The sequence below is a fragment of the Enhydra lutris genome, unplaced genomic scaffold (assembly GCF_002288905.1).
Source record: "Enhydra lutris kenyoni isolate GAN:26980312 unplaced genomic scaffold, ASM228890v2 scaffoldscaffold5, whole genome shotgun sequence".
NCBI classification, from domain to species: Eukaryota; Metazoa; Chordata; class Mammalia; order Carnivora; family Mustelidae; genus Enhydra; species Enhydra lutris.
The window spans coordinates 5,637,663-5,661,700 of NW_019154089.1; the positions used below are offsets into that span (position 1 = coordinate 5,637,663).

General features: G+C 38.2%; 1 protein-coding gene across 6 annotated transcripts in view; it reads right to left on the reverse strand.

Moving 5' to 3' along the window:
• Positions 1 to 24,038, reverse strand: part of LOC111140947 (DEAD-box helicase 46) — a 70,788-nt gene that overhangs the window by 26,476 nt on the left and 20,274 nt on the right. For all 6 annotated transcript variants that reach the window (XR_002640176.1, XR_002640177.1, XM_022493220.1 and 3 more), the window contains exons 7-15: positions 22,891 to 23,004; positions 21,704 to 21,869; positions 20,867 to 20,987; positions 20,119 to 20,294; positions 19,063 to 19,184; positions 16,844 to 16,922; positions 14,996 to 15,078; positions 2,819 to 2,983; positions 1,923 to 2,085 (exon numbers count right to left, since the gene is read on the reverse strand). Coding sequence is in view for 4 of the 6 variants with exons in the window: in XM_022493220.1 (XP_022348928.1) it covers positions 1,923 to 2,085; positions 2,819 to 2,983; positions 14,996 to 15,078; positions 16,844 to 16,922; positions 19,063 to 19,184; positions 20,119 to 20,294; positions 20,867 to 20,987; positions 21,704 to 21,869; positions 22,891 to 23,004 (1,189 nt within the window). In the remaining 2 variants the exon portion in view is untranslated. The remainder of the gene's footprint in view (positions 1 to 1,922; positions 2,086 to 2,818; positions 2,984 to 14,995; positions 15,079 to 16,843; positions 16,923 to 19,062; positions 19,185 to 20,118; positions 20,295 to 20,866; positions 20,988 to 21,703; positions 21,870 to 22,890; positions 23,005 to 24,038) is intronic.

The following is a 24,038-nucleotide window of genomic DNA, read 5'->3' on the forward strand; positions in this document are numbered from 1 at the left end:
GATCAAGCCCCGCATCGCATCGGGCTCTCTGCTCAGCAGGGAGCCTGCTTCCCTTCCTCTCTCTGTCTGCCTCTCTGCCTACTTGTGATCTTTGTCAAATAAATAAATAAAATCTTAAAAAAAAAAAAAAGATGTAGGGTATATGTATGCATATATTCAAGAAACAGACTCTTAACTAGAGCACAAACTAAGAGTTACCCCTGGAGATGTGGGGGGGGGGGTGAAATAGGTGATGGGAATTAAGAGTACACTTGGGACAAGCACTTAGTGATGTGCAGAATTACTAAATCACTATACTATACAACTGAAAGTAATACAGACTGTGTTAACTATACTAGAATTAAAATACTTATTAAAAAAATAAGAAATTCTGGGGGCACCTGGGTGGCTTAGTCAGTTAAGCATCTGCCTTTGGCTCAGGTCATGATCCCAGGGTCTTGGGATCAAGCCTCACACTGAGCTCCCTGCTCAGCGGAGAGTCTGCTTCTCCCTCTCCCTCTACCTGCCTCTCTGCCTACCTGTGCTCTCTCTCTCTCTCTCTGTCAAATAAATGAATAAAATCTTAAAAAAAAAAGGAAAAAAGTAAATTCTGATACATGATAAAACATCAATAAGCCTCACCGAAAATTATGCCACTGATTTATATACTTAAAAATAGTTAAAACAGTAAATTTTACATAATGTATATTTTATCCCAGTAACAAAAAAAGGGGGAAATATGAGGTATTTTCAAACATTAAAGGTTAACCAAATATATACCATCAAAGTACCTAAAAGCCCTTTTAATTACATCCACAATGACATATGGTACAGTAGACTGTATTTTCCAAAGATGATAGCAGAAGTATGGCCTATTCTATATACTATTCTGCATAGGGAATGATCCTTCTATCAAGAATTGGGAGTCTATGCCTCTATCCCCTTGAATCTCAGCCAGTCCTGGGACTATTTTGACCTACAGAATATTGCCAAAATGAAAGTTCTGCCAACTCCCAGTATCATCCTTAACTGGCCTTATCAGCTTTCGGTCCTTGCCTTCCAGCCAGGTAGTCCCACGGAGAGGTCTGCAAAGGGAAGCACCATCACCCCTGGCCAATTGCCTTACTGAGCTCAGTCAAGAGCCAGGGCCAACATGCTAGCCACCTAAGTTAGGGCAATTTGGAAATGGACCCCCAGTCCCAATTAAGCCACCCCAGTAAATACAACATGAAACAGAAACTAGATAATATGTGCTGAGCTCCAACCGAAGTGCAGATTTATAAATAAATGACACTTGCCACTACATTTTGGGGTGGTTGATTACAAAGCCACTGACCACCAGAACACTTAGTGTTCTAAGACCCACATACATTTAACAATGGAAATGTTACATCAAAACCAAAATGTTGGGGCGCCTGGGTGTCTCAGTGGGTTAAAGCCTCTGCCTTCGGCTCAGGTCATGATCCCAAGCTCTTGGGATCAAGCCCCGCATCGGGCCCTCTGCTCGGCAGGGAGCCTGCTTCCCCCCTCTCTCTGCCTGCTTCCCTGCCTCCTTGTGATCTCTGTCTGTCAAAGAAATAAATAAAATCTTTAAAAAACCAAAAACCAAAAATGTTATTTTCAATTAAATATCTAATGTAAATCATTAAAATTCTACATAGCATGGCACAATGGAAAGGATTTAACATGAAACAGAAAATGTTAAGTTCAATTTCTCTTTATCTGATTAATGGCTATATGGTTTGGTCAAACCAATGTCTTCTTTTCTTTATCTCTAAGATGGAACAACAATAATACTGAACAACTCCCTATAGAGTTGTGAATAAAAACTGAGATAGATGATATGAAATCTGGCTCTAAATTATAGTACATGGTAAATATTATCATTCAGAACACAGCAGTGCTTGGCCAAATTAACTACTCAACTACTCACTAAACATTACCTCCATGAAGAGACATGCAAGGATAAGATGCTCTCATTAAATCTTTCAGAAGACCATCAGCATGTTCCTGCTTATCCACAAATATAATGACAGATCCTGATTCTTGATAATGGCCAAGAAGCTCAAGTAACTTCAAGAATTTCTTTTCTTCTTCAATCACAATCTGAAAATATCAAGTTGTACCAAGTTAATGGGAGTAAAAATGCAGATATCTCTCTTAAGCAAAAATATTTATTTTATTTGTGACAAATGGCTAAATGACAACATCTTGCTATATCTTTAGAAATGGGAAGTAAAATGTTGATTTTAACCAATTAACCAGTAAAACAAAAAAAAGTCTAACTTTGAGAGAAGGGACTTGCAAATGTGAGCAAACCATCATCTAGTTCCCTCTGCCTCTTGACGTCACATCCTGTTAACTAAAGAATAAAATAGGTATATGATACTTCCATCCACCAGTCCCATCTCTTCTAAAGGGAGGAACTAAAAAGAGCATTTTAAACATGTTGTTCCGGGGTTCCTGGGTGGCTTGGTGGGTTGGGCCTCTGCCTTCGGCTCGGGTCATGGTCTCGGGATTCTGGGATCAGGCACCGACTGTGTCGAGCTTTCTGCTTGGCGGGGAGCCTGCTTCCTCCCTCCCTCCCTCTCTCTCTCTCTCTGCCTGCCTCTCTGCCTACTTGTGGTCTCTGTCTGTCAAATAAATAAATAAAAATAAAATCTTTAAACATGCTATTCCAAGGAACTGCTTATTCAAGTTTATCAGATAAAATATTAATGGCTGAGCTGTATCCTATTTAAGATTAGATAATTACCTGCCTTCATCACAATGATCCCCAAAGGATCACATACTGCCTAAACATCCAGGAAACTGAGGATTTCCTAAAGATTATACCCACCACTTGTTGTTCCACATCTGAGCAAACCACACTCCTGCCTCCAACTTGCACTTCAATGGGTTTACTCAAGATTCGGCGAGCCAAAGCCTCCATAGCTCTGGGAAAAGTAGCTGAAAACATAACTGTCTGTCGATCAGGACGGACATTATCCACAATGCGCATGACCTAAAAACACATTGCAAATAAATATGGTGAGTATAGTCTCCAAAAATCGTATGATGTTAAAACCAAATAGAATGGGCACCTGGGGGCGCCTGGGTGGCTCAGTCGATAAGCATCTGCCTTTGGCTCAGGTCATAATTCCAGGGTACTGGGATTGAGCCCACATCCGGCTCCCTGCTCAGCAGGAAGCCTACTTCTCCCTCTCCCACTCAGTCTACTTGTGTTCCCCCTCTCGCTGTGCCTCTCTCTGTCAAATAAATAAATAAAATCTTAGAAAAGAGAACACAATAGAAAAGAAAAGGAGCACCTAGGTTGCTCAGTCAGTTAAGCATCTGCCTTCAGCTCAAGTCATGATCTTGGGGTCCTGGGATCAAGCCCTGTATCAGAATCCCTGTTCGGTGGGGAGTCTGCCTCTCTCTCTCAAATAAATAAAATCTTTAAAAACAAACAAACAAAAAAAAGCGGCACCTAGGTAGCTCAGTTAAGTGTTTGCCTTGGGCTCATGTCATGATCCTGGGGTCCTGGGATCGAGTCCCGTATAAGGCTCCCTGCTTCTCCCTCTCCCTCTGCTCCCCCACTGGAGATAGCATCTCTATCTCAAACAAATAAAAACTTAAAAAAAAAAAAAAAAAAACTTTTAAAAAATAAATAAACAAAAATAACCCGACACACACACAAGAAGGAAATTTTGAGAACATTTATTCAGTGACTTTTAAAATTGTTACCTTCAAATAACTGATTTTAACCCATACTTTTCTTTGTTCCGTTTTCCCCCTCCTAAGAATGAAACTAGAGTTATTCACATATTTAGGAGCCATCTGTCACCTCTCTCTCTCAATGATCTAACACCCAATCCACCAACAAATTCAGTATTCTCAATCTTAAAACTTTATCTGGGATACAACTATTCTCCCTTGGTATCACTGTTTCCTGTCAGTTATTCAAAACATTTTTGTTGAGCTACTGTATCGTAAGGCATTTGCTCTAGGTGCTTGCAATATGCAGTAACAACAGACAAAACCTTGTCTTCATGGAGTTTGTATTCGAAGGAAGGTGGACAGATAAATACATTATATGTCAAAGACTGATATAAGCAACAGGAACACAGAGAACAACGAAGGCTGACATAATGTTGAGGGGGTAGGATATAGGTACCTCTAGGACTCTTGTGATGCCTGGTATAAAACAGAAAAATAGAAGTAATGATGAGGGAGACAGTGGTGAGAAACTGGAAATTGGAATGGATAAAGGTCTTGCCAGGAATACACAGAATTCTAGGACATTTTCCCTCCAATCAATGATGTGAAATCTGTGAAAGGAGCAGTCCTACCCAAGGCACTTGGAAATCCTGGGTTCCTTCCCTAAACCTAAACATCTCTTATCTGGATTATTCCAACTATCTCTCTTTCAACTCCTACCCACCTCTGCTGAATTTTTAAATCATAAATGAAATTTTAGGGGCACCTGGGTAGCTCAGTCATTAAGCATCTGCCTTTGACTTAGGTCATGATCCCGGAGTCCTGGGATCAAGCCCCACATCAGGCTCCCTGCTCAGCTGGGAGCCTGCTTCTCCCTCTGCCTCTCCCCTGGCTTGTGTTCCCTCTCTTGCTGTCTCTCCCTCTGTCAAATAAATAAATAGAATCTTTAAAAAAATAAAAATAAATGAAATTTTATCAAATGCCTTTTCCACATTTTAGATAACGGTATGGTTTTTTTCTATTCTAATAATAGGGTGGATTATACTTTTTGATTTTGTTTTTTTCTTTTTTTAAGACAAGATTTATTTTATTTTAAAGATTTTATTTATTTATGAGAGAGAAAAAGCATAAGCACCAGAAGGGGGCAGGGGAGAGAAAAGGAGACTCCCCGCTGTGCAGGAAGTTGGATGGACACGGGGCTCGATTTCCAGGGCCCTTGGACCATAACCTGAGCAGAAGGCAGACGCTTAGCCAACTGAGCCACTCAAGTGACCCAATTTTATCTTAGAGATAGAGAGTGTGTGCAAATAAGGGAAGGGACAGAAGCAGAGAATTTTCAAGCAGACTCCCCACTGAGTACAGAGCCCACTGCAGGGCTTGATCTCAGAACCTGTGAAATCAGGACCTGAGCCAAAACTAGGAGTCAGTGATTAACCAACAGAGCCACCCAGGTGATTCTTAGTTGATTTTTCTAACATTAAACTAGCCTTTGCATCTAAACAATACTAACTTCAATGTGATTTATTATTATAAGCATTACTATATTTGGCTCCCTAATACAATTTTTAGGGGTTCTGCATCATTGTACATTAAAATATACCTTGTTTAATTGAGATACCAATATTACATTGGTCTATAAAACGAAACTGCCGCTACGGAAAAGTCTGACAGTTTCTTAAAAAGTTAAACATAAATTACCACACAATTCAGAAATCCTACCTCTTGGTAGAAATGAAAACATATGTTCACTTGTAAGCAAATATTCACAGCAGCATCATTCGTAACAGCCAAAAAGTGGAAATAATCCAAAATACTGATCAAACAGTTCATGGATAAACAAAATATGATATACATCCATACGACAGAATACTAACCACTCAGCAATGAAAGATATGCTATAAGATGGACAAACCTCAAATACATTATGCTGAGTAAAATAGTTAGATGTGTAATACATGAATTTTGTATGAAATGTCCAGAAAAGACAAATCTATAAAGATAGAACGTAGATCAGCAACTACCTCAGACTGGGGTGAATACTGGAAATGAGTAAAAATAGGCATGAGGCATCCTTTTGGTGATGGAAATGTTCTAAAACTGGATTTAAAAAAAATAAAACTGGATTGTGGTGATAGCTGCACAAATGCATATTACACTAAAAACCATTATACATTTAAAACAGGTGAATTTTTATGGTATATAATGAGGACTGAGAGCCCTTTTAAAAATAAAAGATTACAGGGGTGCCTGGGTGGCTCAGGGGTTAAAGCCTCTGCCTCTGGTTCGGGTCATGATCCCAGGGTTCTGGGATCGAGCCCCGCGTTGGCTTCTCTGCTCAGTGGGGAGCCTGCTTCCCTTCCTCTCTCTCTGCCTGCTTGTGATCTCTGTCAAATAAATAAATAAAATCTTTAAAAAAAAAGATTACAATGATCTTATAAACTGTTGAGTATTCATCCTTTTTCATACTTTGAAATTATTAGGAATATAGTTATTCTTTGAATATTTGGTAGAACTTGCTAATAACATAGGAACTGGTGGTTTCCTTGTGGGAAAATTAAAAGCTGATTTCTTTAATTAATGTAAGACTATTGCAGTGTTCTTATTTTTTAGTCTGTTTAATTTAAAGCTTTCAAATGTACTGGCATACAAAAAAAGATAAAGAAAGCAAGAAGGGAGAGGTGTCTGGGTGACTCAGTTAGTTAAGCATCCAGCTCTTGATTTTGGCTCAGGTCATGATCTCAGGGTTGTAAGATCATGAGACTGAGCCCTGAACCAGGCTCTGCGCTCAGCAGGGAGTCTGCTTAGGATTCTCCTTCCCTCTCCCTCTGCCCCTCTCCTCACTCACAGGCACACTCTCTCTAATCATATGCACACTCTCTCTAATCAATAAAATCTTTAAAAAAATAAAAGCATGAGTTTTATGGTATGTAAATACCCCTTTGCCAGTAAAACAAAACAAAAAGCAATAAAAATGTTTTAAGATGGTAATAGATTAATCAACCTCAAGAAAGCAGAATCCCATGCAAGCAGTGAGGAAATATTGAGAACAAAGCTGTTCTTCCCACATGGAGGTGAAAGGTGGGGTGCCAAAATAAGAAAGAGAATTGATACAAGGTCTGCTTAAGAAGCATTTAAAAAAAAAAAAAGCAATCAAATCACCAGACCTCCACCCAACTGCTACTCAGCCAGGCAATGGACCTTTCTCTCATCCTAGCCAACCCTAAAGGTTTAGCTTCTGGAGAGAATAAAACAAGAGCATGACTGGATGAACCAAGGATAATATCCTAAGAGGAAAAGCATTAAGTAAACACATAATGCTCGGATGCTGAGGCTCCCACCTCTCCCTCAGGGCCTCTTTCCCAACCCAAAACGGGAGACAGACCTTCCTATTCCAGGCAGAAGACTGGCCATTATTTCTCCAGGGACAGACAAGCAGAAGATACTCCCCAACCAAAAGAAAGACCCAACCAGATCACAACACTGAAACTAGAGTTAGTAAGTCCTGCTCTGGCACAGAGAGCTTTGAATTTTAAGCTGCCCTTTCTCCCTTTAACATAAGTAGAAAACTACAGATTCCCAGACATCTACAGAATGCAGAAACCAAAGCAAAGAGAAAATCAACTCAGAGGACACAAATCCTATATAGGTAGAAGGCAATCTTTAAAAATGTGTCATTCAGGAGTACTTGGATGGCTCAGTCATTAAGCATCTGCCTTCAGCTCAGGCCATAAACCAGGCATGGGGCTCCCTGCTCAGCAGGAAGCCTGCTTCTCCCTCTCTTACTCCCCCTGCCTCTCACTGTCTCTCTCAATCTGTCAAATAAATCTTAAAAAGATTTTTTTTTCCTTAAATGCGTCATTTAGGGGTGCCTGGGTGGCTCAGTCGTTAAGCGTCTGCCTTCAGCTCGGGTCATGATCCTGGGGTCCTGGGATTGAGCCCACATCGGGCTCCCTGCTTGGCGTGAAGTCTGTTTCTCTCTCTCCCATTCCCCCTGCTTGTGTTCCCTCTCTCAGTGTGTCTCTCTCTGTCAAATAAATAAATAAAAATCTTAAAAAAAAAAAAAAGTCATTTAAATGAAATCTTGCCATTTGCAATGACATGGATGAACCTACAGGGTATAATGAAGCAAAATAAGTTAGTCAGACAAAAACCAAATACCATATGATTTCCTTATATGTGAAATTTAAGAAACCAAACAAACGAACAAAGAATAAAAAAAGACAAAAAAAAAAGGCAGACTTAAAAACAGAATAAACTGGTGGTCAACAGAGGGGAGGCAGATGTAGGGATGGATGAAATAGGTGAAGAGGATTAAGAGTACACTTATCAGGATGAGTATTGAGTAATATTGTACTGAATATTGTACACCTGAAACTAATATAATACCATATACTAATTATTCTTGAATAAAAACAATTTTTTAAAATTAATCACTTAAGTGCTCGCTTTAGCAACACCTTTACTAAAAAAATTGGAAAGATACAGAGATTGGTATGGCCCTTTAATGCAAGAATGACAGAAATTTATGAAGGCTTCTTATTGAAAAAAAATAATAATTTAAGAAAAGATCTATTCTTGGGTTACCGAACTTTGGGGACCTAACAAGGTGAAAAACAAAGGGGAACTCTTTGTTGGTCCCAGAATGATGGATCCCAGGACAGCAGCTGTATGTCAAGCAGGGAAAACAACAAACCATGACTGGAACAGGTCAACAGGCTCTGAAAAAACTCCTTAAGGAAGATGAAACAAACAGAAAACTTGATGTGTTTCAACTACTTGATAGATTTATGTAACTAATAGAGTCTGGCATTTAATTAGTTTTAAATACATAGAAATCCAGTCAACAAACATAAACAGACAATTATCTCTAGAGAAAACAAAAAGGTATAGAAGAAATTAAAAATAATCAGTTTAATACACTGCCCAGCTCTGAATAACATTTAGATTGCCATAATGTTATATACTGATTCAATTAAAATAACAACATAAATCTACTGAAAAAATAAAGGATGAAAATGATGCAAGAATGTGACAGGAGGAAGGGAAACAGAGAAATTACATTCCCCCATGGGAAGTCATTAAGTAATATAAAAAACAGAAAAATAAAAAGGAGAAATAAAAGCACACTATTTAGAGAAGTAGAATACCAAAATAATCAGCTAAGAGATTAAAGAGAAAGTAGAGAAGGGGTACCATTAAACCTATGTGCACGTGTAACCATTAAGACTAAAAATGTAGGGCACCTGGGTGGCTCTGTGGATTAAAGCCTCTGCCTTCGGCTCAGGTCATGGTCCCAGAGTCCTGGGATTGAGCCTTGCATCGAGCTCTCGGCTCAGCGGAGAGCCTGCTTCCTCCTCTCTCTCTCTCTCTGCCTGCCTCTCTGCCTACTTGTGATCTCTGTCTGTCAAATAAATAAATAAATAAATCTGGAAAAAAAAAAAAAAAAGATTAAAAATGTAAAAAATTAGATCAGGGATTCCTCTGCTCAAAGCCCTCCAATATAGGTATGCCTGGTGGCTTAGTTGAGCATTCAACTCTTGATCTCAGCTCAAGTCTTACTCTCAAGGAGGTAAATTCAAGCCAAAAAACAAAAAAGCCCAAAAAGCCTTCTAATGTAACTCATCACCTTAAATCAAAACCCAAACTCCTACCTCAGCTGTACAGGGTCTTATATGTTCACCATGCTCACACCATCATTACAGCTTTCTGTCCTCATCCCCTCCTCTCTCATACCACATTCCCCGTTCTTTATTCTGCGCTGGGGACACTGGCCAAGCAAGCTCCCACATCACGGCATTTGTACTGGTGCTTTGTAACACTTTTTTAACAAATAACCCCACGGCTCAATTTCTCACTTTACTCAGGTCCCAGTTTCTGTGTCATCTTACCTGCAAAGCTTCTCTTGAATTTCCTACATAAAATGACAACATTTTCAGAATGACTGAAGTACATTAATGAAAATTAGCAATCATTAACTATGCTAAGTTTGATAATATGAATTTGGTAGTAATATCATTGCAAACTCATACAATGGTCTTTAATGTTTGCAAATTTTAGGACATTACATACAAAGCATTGTGACTTCCAGATATCTGATCATCTTAAGTCAAAGAACTGCTCAACTTCTCACATGTGAGAACAAGGATGAAAATTCACATTAGAGGTTCCTGGGTGGCTCAGTGGGTTAAGCCTCTGCCTTCGGCTCCGGTCATGATCTCGGGGTCCTGGGATCAAGCCTTGCATTGGGGGGGGGGGCTCTCTGCTCATCGAGAAGCCTGCTCCCCCACCCCCGCCTGTTGCTCTGCCTACTTGTGATCTCTCTGTCAAATAAATAAAATCTTAAAAAAAAAAAAAGAAAATTCACATTAAAGCCCCACTGAGGCCTTGAAAATCTCTTCAAAGAATAATACACATCCTGCCTTCCTAGACTATTCACAAGTAACCTTTCATTCTCAGCATTTTCAGAAAAGACAGTATCAAAGGGTAAAAGTTTTCTGGAGAATCAAACCTAACTCCTTTTCTCGTCATAGTACAGAGAAAGCTTCCTGAATAAGCTACAAACCCTGTGCTTCCTAGAACAGTGTACTGCACATGAGAGCTTAGATTTACCTTATGACTATTACTGCTTAGAGTCATGAAGATGGCTAGAGAATGATCCTAACGTTCACACACCTTTTCAATGATGACTGGTCTGTGTTTCCACTGGCTTGACTATCAGATTGGGAGCGATCAGACTGGGGGATACTGATTAAAAGCTGTTATAAAAGCTGTTCCTGAAATTTTCAATGTTTCCTCTCTCACACTACACAGATACTTCAAGTCAGCTGTGGTCTGCCACGTAAATCTATAAACTTCTCCTTTCACACTCATACGCTAAAACTAAGGTCATCAGTTCAGTCACTAATGTTTACAAAGGTAGCAGTTTTTCCACTTTTTGTTGATTCAACTCCTGATCATTGGCATATGCTCCTTTTAGAGACATTCTAAAAGACTAACACATTCTGTTTTGTACTTCTCTTGATGATATGCAATGCTTCTCTTTATCCTCAAGAAAATTTATTTGCTCACCAATGTAAACAACCCAATCCCAATTTTTAAATCACAAACAGGGTCCTTGAGATGTTGCTATCTATGTTGGTAAAACCTACCCTGGACTAGGGAGGGGTACCTGAGTGGCTCAGTGGGTTAAAGCCTCTACCTTCAGCTCAGGTTATGATCCCAGGGTCCTGGGATGGAGCCCCGCATCAGGCTCTCTGCTCAGCAAGGAGCTGCTTCCCCCCCACCAACTCTCTGCCTGCCTCTCTGCCTACTTGTGATCTCTGTCTGTCAAATAAATAAATAAAATCTTTAAAAAAAATTTTTTTTTGGACTAGATCATAAAAACTTGGAGCATGGAGGGGGGCGCGGGAGGGCTGGTCAAGTGTAATTACATCCCTTAATCTGTTTCCTCTAATATAAAGTATTACATTAGACTTAAAAATAAGTTTTCAAAAATCTGTCCTTTATTAGTACCTCAATTTCCTTACGTAGCAGTCATGTTATTCTTCAGTAACTGCTTATCCACCAATACTTCATAGGTGCCTTCAAGAGAGAGAGGCTCAGAGATGCTAAGGTGTCTAAACAGCTATCTAATTTTGATGCCAATTTGAAGACAGCCTTCAAAGTTAAAGTAATCTCCTATGAGATAGTGAGCTCCTTAAGATGACTGATGCAAGCATGGTGCTTTATAGTGTGCAACTGACAAGCACATTTACTCTCTCATTTTACTATGTGATTGGTATTTTTAAAAAAGTGGAAAGCTCGGAGGGACGCCTTGGTGGCTTGGTTGGTTGGGCGTCTAACTCTTGGCTTCAGCTCAGGTCGTGATCTTAGGGTCGTGGGATAGAGACCTGAGTCGGGCTCTGTGCTCAGAGGGGTGTCTGCTTGGGATTATTTCCCTCTGCCCTTCCCCCTGCTCTCTCAAATAAATAAATCCTAAAAAAGAGAGAGAGAAAAAAGGAAAAAAAAAAAAAATGAAAGAAAGTGAAAACCTGGAGTACATCTCTTCAGAATCCTGAGGACCTTCATTTTGTATTAGACACAGGCATGAATAAATTTAGGCCAATTAAAACATTCTTATCTTTGTTAATAAAAACAGAACACATAAGTAATGATTTTTTTACAGAGACGAGTATTATTTTTTACATACTTTCACCAAAGTATATATCCTCCATAGTGGCTAACTTAAGCTAAAGATTAATTTCTTTATCTAATCAATTTCTTCTCTTACTCTTTATTTTTACTAAATTAAATAAAAAAAAGAACAAACCCAGAAACTATTGAGCAATTTCTCATGGAAAACTGCTTTTTAATATCCTGTCAAATGTTACTTTTAATAGACTCTAATTTCAGATCAGGAACAAATGGATTCCTAATCTACTTTTCCATTGTCTTTGGTTCCAAAAGGAGTTCTTCACATTGTGTTGTAGCCCTTAGGAAGATGTCCACTAATAAGTACAAGTTTTTCTTCAGTAAGTTAAAAAAAAAACAATAAGGTTTAAAAAAGAGGGAAACTCTTCTACTGCTTGTGGTCTTCTTAAGAAATCCTATTATCCAAAAAAAAAAAAAAAAAAAAATCCAATTATTCAAGGTCCCTGAGTGGCTCAGCTGGCTAAGCGTCTGCCTTCAGCTCTCTCTCAGATAAATAAAATCTTTTTCTTCCTTTTTAAAAGATTTTATATATTTATCTGACAGAAAGACAAAGATGGCGAGAAAGAGAACACAAGCAGGGGAGTGGGAAAGAGCTTCCTGCTGAGCTAGGAGCCCAATGCAAGGCTCGATCCCAGTACCCTGGTATCATGACCTGAGCCAAAGGCAGATGCTTAACAACTTAGTCACCCAGGTGCCCCAATAAATAAAATCTTAAAAAAAAAGGAAAGAAAAGAAATCCTGTTATCCGTCATACTAAAAACTCTTCTTTTGGCACTAAAAGAGTTAAGTTTAAAACAATACACAAAGATTTGGCCGAACACCTTTCGGCCTGCCAGCCTGTTCACACTTCAATGAGGAAAAGTAGAGTCCTGTACCTTCTGCCCATGTCATTGCACAACTTGTACATTTATTGCATATTTATACTCAGAAAGATACTCAGCGGCCATGATTTATTTCCCCATGTTCATTATTTTCTTCAGTACGGAATCATGTCTGGAGGTATACCGCCTGCCCACTCCTCTCTAGACAGAAGACACTGTGCAGATGTGCATTCACCAGTACCAGCTTTGATTCACACATGAGTGTCTTTACTTGTTTTATGCCCCAACAGTGCTCTGTGGCACTGTCCCCAACCCAGCACTTTTTAATCTACACTGCAGCTCACAAAATAATCATTAACTTACTCTTAAAATTTCTTCTCTTCAACAGGTTTTAGTGAGCAACAAACCATCACTCAGCATTTCTCCCTCAGGTACTTAGGGAGACGTAAGCACTAAGGGCAAGAGATGATTCACACTCTGCGTACCAACGGGAAATGTTTGACCTCTTTCTGGCAAAGCTTAATTGATCGACCAGAAAGGCCCCATCACCACACCTACCTTAAACACTACCATAAAGTCTAAAATTTCCTGGGAGTTGGAAAAACATTAAATAGATCTAATTCCATCCTCCAACTGATTCATCAATTCCCCCTGCTCTCTTTCCACACATGGACCACCCTGCCTCTACCAAAAGACGTGGATGAAAAGCATATTCAGTAAGTGCCCTCTTGCCAACATCACCTGTTTCATCTCCAAGTAATGTTTATCCAGACCTTTTCTCACATTATGCTGAGATACCGCTTCATTTAACTTCCCAAGTGGGCCCCAGGTCTACTCAATGATTCTTTCAAGTGACAGACATTTTTCAAAGGGTTAAAGGATGCTATCAAATCCTCTACTCCAACCTAAATATTCCTCTTTTCTTTAACTATTTCTCACATGGTCCTGTTTACTCTTATGCGCTCTTCTGTACCTCATTTAGATTGTGTTCCCTAAATCTAAACACACACACTATGACAGGCAATACATTTCTGGAGACTTACATGGATAAACTGAAAAGATTAAAGACCACTTTAACTGTGCCCCTTTCTTTTTTTTTTTCCTTAATTTATTTATTTGAGAGAGAGAGAGAATGAGAGAGAGCATAGAGGGGAAAAGGTCAGAGGGAGAAGTAAACTCCTGGCGGAGCTGGAAGCCCGATGCGGGACTCTATCCCGGGAGTCCGGGATCATGACCTAAGCTGAAGGCAGTCGCTTAACCAACTGAGCCACCCAGGCGCCCGGTGTCCCTTTCTCATACTCCATTTCAATTAACGCAGTTTTGTTTTGTTTTGTTTTTGCATCCATAGCACACTGATAACCCACATTCCTTATCTCATTAATAAATATACTACCGGGGCGCCTGGGTGGCTCAGTGGGTTAAAGCCTCTGCCTTCAGCTTAGGTCATGACCTCAGGGCCCCGGGATCGAGCCCCGCATCGGGCTCTCTGCTCAGTAGGGAGCCTGCTTCTGCACCTCCCCCCACCCCCAGCCGGCCTCTCTGCCTACTTGTGATCTCTGTCAAATAAATAAGTAAAATTAAAAAAAAAAAAATTAACTAATTAAAAAAAAAAAATACTACGTCTTAACATGTGTCCCTCTAAGTTTTTATCACCGAAATTTTATATCTGACAAAGAGTGTATATGAGGAATATGAAAATCTAAGGTAAACAAATGCTCTGGGCCTTCATTTTTACATTTGGAGAATGTAAACAGCATGTGCTATATTGATCATGAGGTAACTGAAAGCATGAAGTAAAGGAATTTATTTGAAAGGACAACGAGGGTGCCTGAGTGGCTCAGTCGATTAAGCTTCTGCCTTCAGCTCAGGTCATGAGTCCCACATTTGGCGCCTTGCTCAGTGGGGAGCCTACTTCTCCCTCTCCCTGTATCCCTCCCCCCACTTGTGCTCTCTCTCTAATAAATAAGATCTTAAAAATAAATACATATTTAAAAACATGTAAGAAAAGGGACAATGAAAACTATAAAATATGAAAGCTTAAGCTTCTACTACCAGCACTTCAATTCTAATTTTACCAATGATGGTTTTAAAAGACTAACACAGAAAGCCTGCGTAAATACCTTCTGAACCTATTATGAGGAATTCAAAACATAAATATCTATTTCAATTCCATATGTCCTCAACTTACTATATTACAGCACAACAAAATGTGTGTGAAAATTTCAGACACCATACGAACAATTCATTTTCATGGTAGTCACAAGGTTTATTTTACAGTTCAAAACACTAAGACATTTAGTGATTACCTGTGGTTCAAAACCCATGTCAAACATTCTGTCTGCTTCATCTAAAACCACGTATGTCACTCTCCGAAGATTTGTGACCCGACCTAAGATGAGGAAAAAAAATAAAGACAAAACGAAAACTAAAAAATCAGTCATAATTCATTTTATGACTACCAAGAACTTAAAAAACTGTAAAGGGAACTAAAATGCCTGACTTAACCAGAGGGGTAAGTTAGGTATGTTTAAACAGTGAAACAAAATTTTGGTCTACAAGATCTTAATCTAATGGCAAGTACTTTCTGACAATGGGTATATGAGGCCCTTTATTTTGTCAAACTCGTCTCTTGCATACCATCATAGGGCCTGAAGGACCTGTAAAATTCAGAAAACAGCCCTCTCCAAAACACATCATAAAACTAAGACTGAGATGAAGCATCGAGCCACATCAGCCATTATCTGACAGCATCACCTAGGAAAAAACATATTAGAGATTACAGCGTATGTGTGGAAAGCAAGTTCCAGTGCTAACTATTTTAGATGCAGAAAACCTCCTTTTTATATTAATTTATAAACTACTTCCATATAGTTAGATGCTTCTAATGGGCACGTCAATATATTAATGAGAAGCTATTCAACATCATCAGGTAACTACAGTACTACACAAAGACTATAATACCAAATGTATTGCATATATACTTTTTCCTATACAAAGATATAAGTTCAATTTTATTAAACACTCCCACTGGTTTAAATAGCTGCAAAGCACTTCTTAGCCAGAGAAAACTAAATACATACACAGGAAAGCCTTTCTAAAGGATTAACACAAGCATTTCTATCAACTGAAGAATCAATCACCTGGCAAAAACATGTATAAAAGTTATTCAATATAAAACAAAAGGACAGATAAAGGAAAAAGGTAAAATTAATCAAGATGAATGTCAGGAGACTTAATCAATGCAGCATTGAGAAAAAACAAGGGATTATTTTATCAGTATTCAACCCAAAACTTTTTGTATGCTGTACAGGCACAGAGATTTATCGAACAACTTCAATGTCACTTCACCAACATCATGGAGAATTAGAAGTAAATGTATACAGAAATTCAAGCAGAATGCTATGAAAAACATGCATTACTTACAGTTTTTAATACTCTATTATGTATATACTGAATACTGCAATGGAAACCTTTGAAAGCATTTTCTTCAAAAAAAATAAGAAATGAAGCCAAAATAAATGCTTTCTAATATTAAGTATTCCATACTAACATCTGCAGCCCCCATTAGTTCTGCAAAGTTGGGAACAGCATTAAATGACCTACCTTGGATGGCTTACGTCTCGGAAGCCCAGTTCTATAAATCTTGAAGGGCCTTTCTCCACAGAAGTTAAATAATGTCAACAGTTTAGTAACAGTTTTGATAGGGAATAATTTAACAAAGCACAACATATGAGCTAAAAAACATGCAATATTTACAAAAGATAACATTTCTTGAAGCTGCAATACCTTAATTTATCCAGTATTGTAAGAAAATACTAGCTCCTGTAGAGGAAAAAGTCTAAAGTTTAGAATAATAATAAAAAATCCACCCCCGCACCGCTGCTAAAAGCAAGGCTAGGCCAAAATTTGATTAAGAATCCATGTTAAAGGCTAAAAAGATGAAATGGAGTTAGTTCTGAAAAGAAGTTGTAAATTAAACTGCAATAATCTTATGAACACTTGCAACAATAAGCTTGTTGCAATACAAATTTTAAGATATTACAGCTTTAAGAAGAAATATAAAAACACTTTGGTGATTTCTTATATCTGCTTTAACAAAAATGTACAGAATTCAAAAAAGAGAAATGAGAACCAAAAAAATACCCCTGACTTACCACTGTTAGCTGCTAACATGTCAATCATTCGACCAGGTGTGCAAACAATAATTTCAGCACCTCTTTTCAGCTCAGCAATCTAATGAAAAAGATGAAATTTTACAGTCTATTTATCACTATTATTTATTTGAACAGATCTGAAAATACTGCCCAGGGTCTTTGCACAGCTCCATAAGGTAAAGACAGTGAGGTCTGATTAGAAGCCTCCAAAGATTCCCGCTTAATTCTTTGGAATGCTGGAGCACTCCTAAAGGAAGAGGAAACAGCCAACACGACCACATGGTACTGTAACTTTGAACTCAATGAGAACCAGAGCATTTACCAATTTTAATTTGACCCAATCCCTCAAAACTAAGAAAGGAACATGAGAGAGCAATAATTAAAGCAAGTATATAAACCAATTATTTCAAGTTAAGAGTTGTTTCCATTTGTGAATCATTATAAAAGTCACAACCAGTGTTTTAAAATTGAAATAGAATGGAAAAACCAGAATGTTAGATATCATAAAAACTTTTGTTTGACTTCTATATAATATTCATACATGTATCAAGTTAGTTTTTAAATACCATTTCTTACAATAAACGGTCATCAAAACAACTGAGGAAGATAAATTCAGAAAACATAAACTGTTTAACAACAGCAACTATTCCTTAGAAAAGGTTTTGTGGTGAAATAAGTTCAGAAAATGTCACTTAATTTATCCCATTTTTCTAGTATCACAAGACATATTTCTTATTAAAGACTAAGAAGCCCTACTGGAAAAAACCCTACGTTAACCCTATAAAATGTGACATTTCCAAAATTTATTTGATCACAGAACCCATTTTTTTTCCCTCCTTCTGGTTAAAGCAAAATATCTAATGACTGTCATTCTTCCGAAGACACTTGGAAAGGGGCACCTGGGTGGCTCAGTTGGTTAAGCGTCTGCCTTTGACTAGGGTCAAGAACTCAGGGTCCTGGGATCAAGTCTTCCATCTGGATCCCTACTGAGTGGGGAGTCTGCTTCTCCCTCTCTCTCTGGCCCTCTCCACCCACCTCCCCCTGCTCATATTCTCTTTGAAATGAATAAATAAAAAATAAAAAATAAATTAAAAAAGAAAAAGACACTTGGAGAAATGCCAAAGTAAAGAGAGTGAACAATGGTATGATTAGGGGCGCCTGAGTGGCTCAGTGGGTTAAAGCCTCTGCCTTCCACTCAGGTCATGATCCCAGGGTCCTGAGAGAGCCCCGCATCGGGCTCTCTGCTCAGCAGGGAGCCTGCTTTCCTCTCTGTCTCTGCTTGCCCCTCTGCCTACTTGTGATCTCTGTCAAATAAATAAATAAAATATAAATCAATACAAAGGTATGATTAAATAATTTTTGCTGAAATTATTTAAGGATACAGATAAACTGATACAGCACAAAACACTCATCACCACCTTGTAAAGATGTCATATGAATTAGAGAAAATAAATGCTGGTCTGGAATCAGAAGTCTAGAACAAACCAAGTCTTATTAACCTAAATACTTTAATCAACATACCTAACCTTTCTTGCCATTTCTTTATCAGTAGAATGGAAAAAAATATCTGCCTTCCTTGAGCAGAGGAAGATGAAGAGGAACAGGAAAGCAAACATACAAAAATGACTCAAAATCCTGGGCACCTGGGTGGCACAGTCAGTTAAGTGTCCAACACTTGGTTTCAGCTCAGGTCATGATCTCAGGGTGATGAGATGGAGCCCCACGGTGGGCTCCATGCTAAGCAGAGAGTTTGCTTAAGACTTCCTCTCTCTTTCTGTCCCTCCCCACCCATGCTCTCTCTAAAATAAATAAATATTTTTAAAAAGACTCAAGATCCTAAAATAAAATATTAGCGTAATTCATCCTCACTTTACTGTTACACCTATTTTTTTAAGATTTTGAAAGCAATCACTGTACACAGAGGGATGCTTGCGTGGCTTAGTTGGACAAGCACCTGACTCTTGATTTCGGCTCAGGTCATGATCTCAGGGTTGTGAGATCAAGCACCGCACTGGGCTGCATGCTGGGCGTGGAACCTGCTGAACATTCTCTCTCCCCTTTCCCTCTGCCCCTCCCTGACTTCCTGACAAGAAAATACTAAAAGAATAAATGTATAAAAGCAATGGCTATACAAAAGACTAAAACAAATCACTTTCACATTATTAAATGATTTAATTTAAGAAAAGAATGGAAAAACTGAATGTTTCTTTTGTAACTACCTGCTCACTGATTCCTGTTCCTCCATAAACACACACCACTCTAAGTCCCAGGGTCTTCGAAAACTTCTTACATTCTTTAGTAATTTGTAAAGCCAGTTCTCGAGTTGGAGTCATGATGACAGCTGAAAAGATAAATATGTCAAAAGACTATCCACCGAAATTCTGGAGGCTATGCTTTAAAGTGTTAAATTTAACCTCTGCAATAACATTCAAATTTCTCAGTCTAATTTTTGTTTTTGTTTTTATTTGTTTTACGGACCTTGGAAAATCCTATTTCAAAAGCTTTAAAACAGCAGACATTGTGGTGTATGATAATTTTAAGTAGATTTTTAGAACATGCTATAGAAAGATAAATGAGAGTTAAATGCCTCACTCAACCATCAGGAAAATACCTGGTTGAAAAGAATGTAAATCATTCTCAACTGCAAATCACAGAGCAAAGATAATCAAGTGACTCACTGTGCTGCAGAGCCATACCTCGGTTTCCGGAAACAACCATGGTCTGAGGGGCACACAGAGTAGGAATATATTGTGCCCCCTTTTTCCAAGAGAGGAACTGAACAAATTTCCAAAACCCTACTCAAATTTGCAAAACAGATCTCTGCCAAATGAATCAAGGAATGAATCTGTAGACCTAATCCTGAATGAAATTCTGGCACTATATAGCCTTTTAAGGCCAAAAATAAAAAAAGGAAATATATTTCCCTACAATCTTCCATGTTGAGTTCACTGATCCATGATACTCGCTAAGCACAAACCTCAATATAAATAAACAGATAGATGCACGAGGAGTCTACCTGCCGAGTCTGAGTTTAAAAATTGAGCTGTGCCAGGAGAGGCTGTTTTTGTACTTCTGAGATGTCACGCCAGAGCTCTGAAGATTCTCACTCCACCTGCTGGTAAGGGGAAATCAGCCCCAAAGTGCCAAATTTATAAAGGAAATGTACATAAAGACATCTTTATTGTTACATATAACATTATAAAGTATCAGGTCTTTCTGATTAACTGACAACAAAGCTGTTACCTGAAAAAACAGTTTAATGAAAGGAATTGTACCTATTGGCCCCTCTCCTTCTTCTAATGACCTTTGATCCATGATGTGTCTAAACATGGGTAAGAGAAAAGCAATGGTCTTTCCACTTCCTGTCTTGGCAATACCAATCAAATCTCGTCCAGACATTATAGCAGGAATCGCCTGAGTTTGGATTGGCGTGGGCTTTTCATAGCCATGCCTTAAAAAGGAAACCAAAGTAAGACAAGGTAAGAAGTAGATCTCTGGGTCTCTCAAAGTTCCATAATAAGGTTCTCCAAAATGTGGTATGTCTGTACAATGAAATATTATTTGCCAAAAAGAAATGAAGTACTGAGGCATTCTATATCATGGATGAACACTGAAAATGTTATGCTAAGTCAAAAAGCTGGTCACGGAAGACTATATTAGTACAATACCATTTACAGGAAATATCCACAATAGACAAATCTAGAAAGAGTAGATTAGTGGCTGCTTAGGAGAAAAGAAGAAGTGTGACTACGAATGGATACAAGGCCTCTTTTTGGGATAATGAAATGTTCTAAAATTAGATTATGGTGATGACTGTGTTAACTCCATAAGTATACTAAAAAATGACTGAACTGTAAACTCAAAGAACAAACTTTACAACATGTAAATGCTACCTCAATAAAGCTGTTCTAGAAAAAAATAGTAAGTTTTCCTATTAGAATAAAAATGTAACAGTTAATTGTATAAAAGAGCCATTCTAAATAGTAAGACACTGAAAAATGTAGATAATTGCTAACCACTTACTTTTTGAGAGAATTTAAGATCTTCATGGAAATTCCACACTGGACCCAAGATTTAATTGGTTTGGGGCAACCTTTTCCCTTGACAGTAATGCCCTCCATTTCCAACCGAAATACATTGACCTCTACGAAACAAAATCCAGATTAAAAGCTGTTAAATATTGTTCCATTAATGCCTTCTACTTTTCAATCAGCCACAGTTAAGTTTAAAAATCTTTAAATCTTTTTTTTAGTGCTACTAAAGGTAGTAATTCCACAGAAAAGCTACAGGACAAGCTACTGAACAGCTCATGGAGACAGTTAATACAATTAGTGCTACAACTAACTGGGGACAAAAAGAATACTCCAATTTCTATAACTTGGCTTTTATCATGTCTCATATCACAACATCAGTAAAAAACAATGACTGACAGGTAATACAAACAGTTTTTCTCCAAGCAAGAGTTGTCCAGATTATCCTTATTCAACCATAATTACAGTTTCACGTTGGTTCCTAATCCTCAAACCCCAGAAGGAAAAGGCTAACAATACTTAATGTGGTAACTTCACATGAAGAGTACTCTTAACCCTAAAACTTTCAACTACAAGAGCCAAACTAATTTTTGCTCATTTTTAAAAATACTTCCAAAACTACACTGACTCCTCACTGGTCTGAATCTTTGCAAATGTTCATACTCTCTGACTTCTGGCAGTCTAGCTTCCTTTCCCATTTCTTCAAGTAAGCCATGCAAATTCCTCCTCCTCATACATCAACTCACAGACCTATCCAGTATTTCTCCCGAGCAAAGCAATGCACATCCCCGTTTCCAAAATAACCAATAAATCAAAGAAAGAATTTTACCCTCTTGAGACATTTTTGCTAATTCTGGAACTTCAACATAAAAGTTTTTTCTGAATGGTTCATATTCAATTTTTCCATGGTCCACTGGTTCTAGAAGCTTTCTCTGTTTTGTCTGATATCCTGTAAGAGCTGTCTGAAGATCAACTTCTTCCTCTTCTGAAGAATACTATTAAAAAAAAAAATTAAAAAGCTAAAACCATTACTACTTCTTCCTTATGCGAGGCAATATTCCTAGCTTTTAAAATCCTCCTCTCTTGGGGCGCCTGGGTGGCTCAGTGGGTTAAAGCCTCTGCCTTCGGCTCAGGTCATGATCCTAGCGTCCTGGGATCGAGTCCCACATCGGGCTCCTTGCTCGGCGGGGAGCCTGCTTCTCCCTCTGCCTCTGCCTGCCATTCTGTCTGCCTGTGCTCACTCGCTCTCTCTCCCTCTCTGACAAATAAATAAAATCTAAAAAAAAAAAAAAAACAAACAAAACAAACAAACAAACAAAATATATATATATATAAATAAATAGATAAATAAATCCTTCCTCTGCTAGAAAATATTCCTTGGCTTTTACTTTCTTACATTCTTTATTCTGGGCCCTCACAGAATATCATAGCGACAACATAAAGCTAAAATAACAAAAGTAATTCTAATATAGCTTTTTAAAAAAAAGATTTTATTTATTTGACAGAGATCACAAGTAGGCAGAGAGGCAGGCGGAGACAGAGAGAGGGGAAATGAGGCTTCCCGCTGAGCAGACAGCCCAATGTGGGGCTCCATCCCAGGACCATGGGATCATGACTGAGCTGAAGGCAGAGGCTAAACCCATTGAGCCACCCAGGTGCCCAATTCTAATATAGCTTTAAGGAAGTTTTGATATAATTCCTTCCACACAAATCTTTACAAGGCACGTTAGTAGGAAGAAATTCAATTAATTCTGTCACTTTATGTCTTCTCCCACCTGGTATGTCTGAGGTAAGTTCATGAGGGGCAGAGAGGAAGCAAAACGTGGGCATACAGAAAAAGGTCAAAGATAGCAGAATATTCTAGCCACTGGATATGCAGCAACAGTACTGTTGAGAATAACAAGAATACCTCCTAACATTAGTTTCTATAACTGAAAAACACAACTCCACCAATGCTTTCTAATAAATCCTTCTAGAATAGTATCATGAACAAAGTCAAAATTAAGGAAATATTACCTCCATGGCATCCTGGTCATTCTCCATCAGCTCACCTTTCTTCTTATCAGAATCTACCACTGCTTTTTTGGTTGTCACAACAGTGACAACTTTTGTGACTGTTGGCCCAGACTTCTAAAATTAAAGGCGGATATATAAAGTATTTGCAAAAGTGAAAATCAAATTGTATGCAAATGAAACACAATAATAGCTGTCACAATTTATAATCCAAATTAACTTAGTTACCACTGAAAAGTTAATTGACAAAAAAGACAAGTCTGCTTTCTCTTGATGAATTTAAATTTTAAAATGTAGCATAATTGCATTATATTATAGTTTACTGTATACTTTATATAATACTGTGAATATTTTATATAATATATAAAGTTATATAACATCCAATATTATAATATAGTTCATTTTAAAAATACTCCTAAATGGTACTTTTTACTCACTGGACAAGCCAGACACGTTCAGGGAACTTTCAGTAAATCAATAAACAAAGCAGATAAACGTCACATCTCTTAGGGAGCTTTTATTTTACAAGACGGGAAAAACAATAAAGATAATAAAAAAACTAAACTATATATTCTGTGAAAAGGTAACAAACACCATTAAAAAAAAAAAGAAACACTATGGTGAGTGCTGTGAAGCTTGTAAACCTGGCGATTCTCGGACCTGTACTCCTGGGGCTAATAATACACTATATGTTAATTTAAAAATTAAAAAAAAAAAAAAAAAGGAAAGGAACATGTCCTCAAGCACAAAAGATGAAAGTGCAAAGGTCTGGAGAAGACCTACTGAGAAGTCAATAGTAAGCAAAGGTATCAAAGATGGTGGCATAATCAACAGACACATGAAAAAGTGCTCCATATCACTCGGCATCAGGGAAATACAAATCAAAACCACAATGAGATATCACCTCACACCAGTCAGAATGGCTAAAATTAACAAGTCAGGAAATGACAGATGCTGGCGAGGATGCGGAGAAAGGGGAACCCTCCTACACTGTTGGTGGGAATGCAAGCTGGTGCAACCACTCTGGAAAACAGCATGGAGGTTCCTCAAAATGTTGAAAATAGAACTACCCTATGACCCAGCAATTGCACTACTGGGTATTTACCCTAAAGATACAAACGTAGTGATCCGAACGAAGGGGCACGTGCACC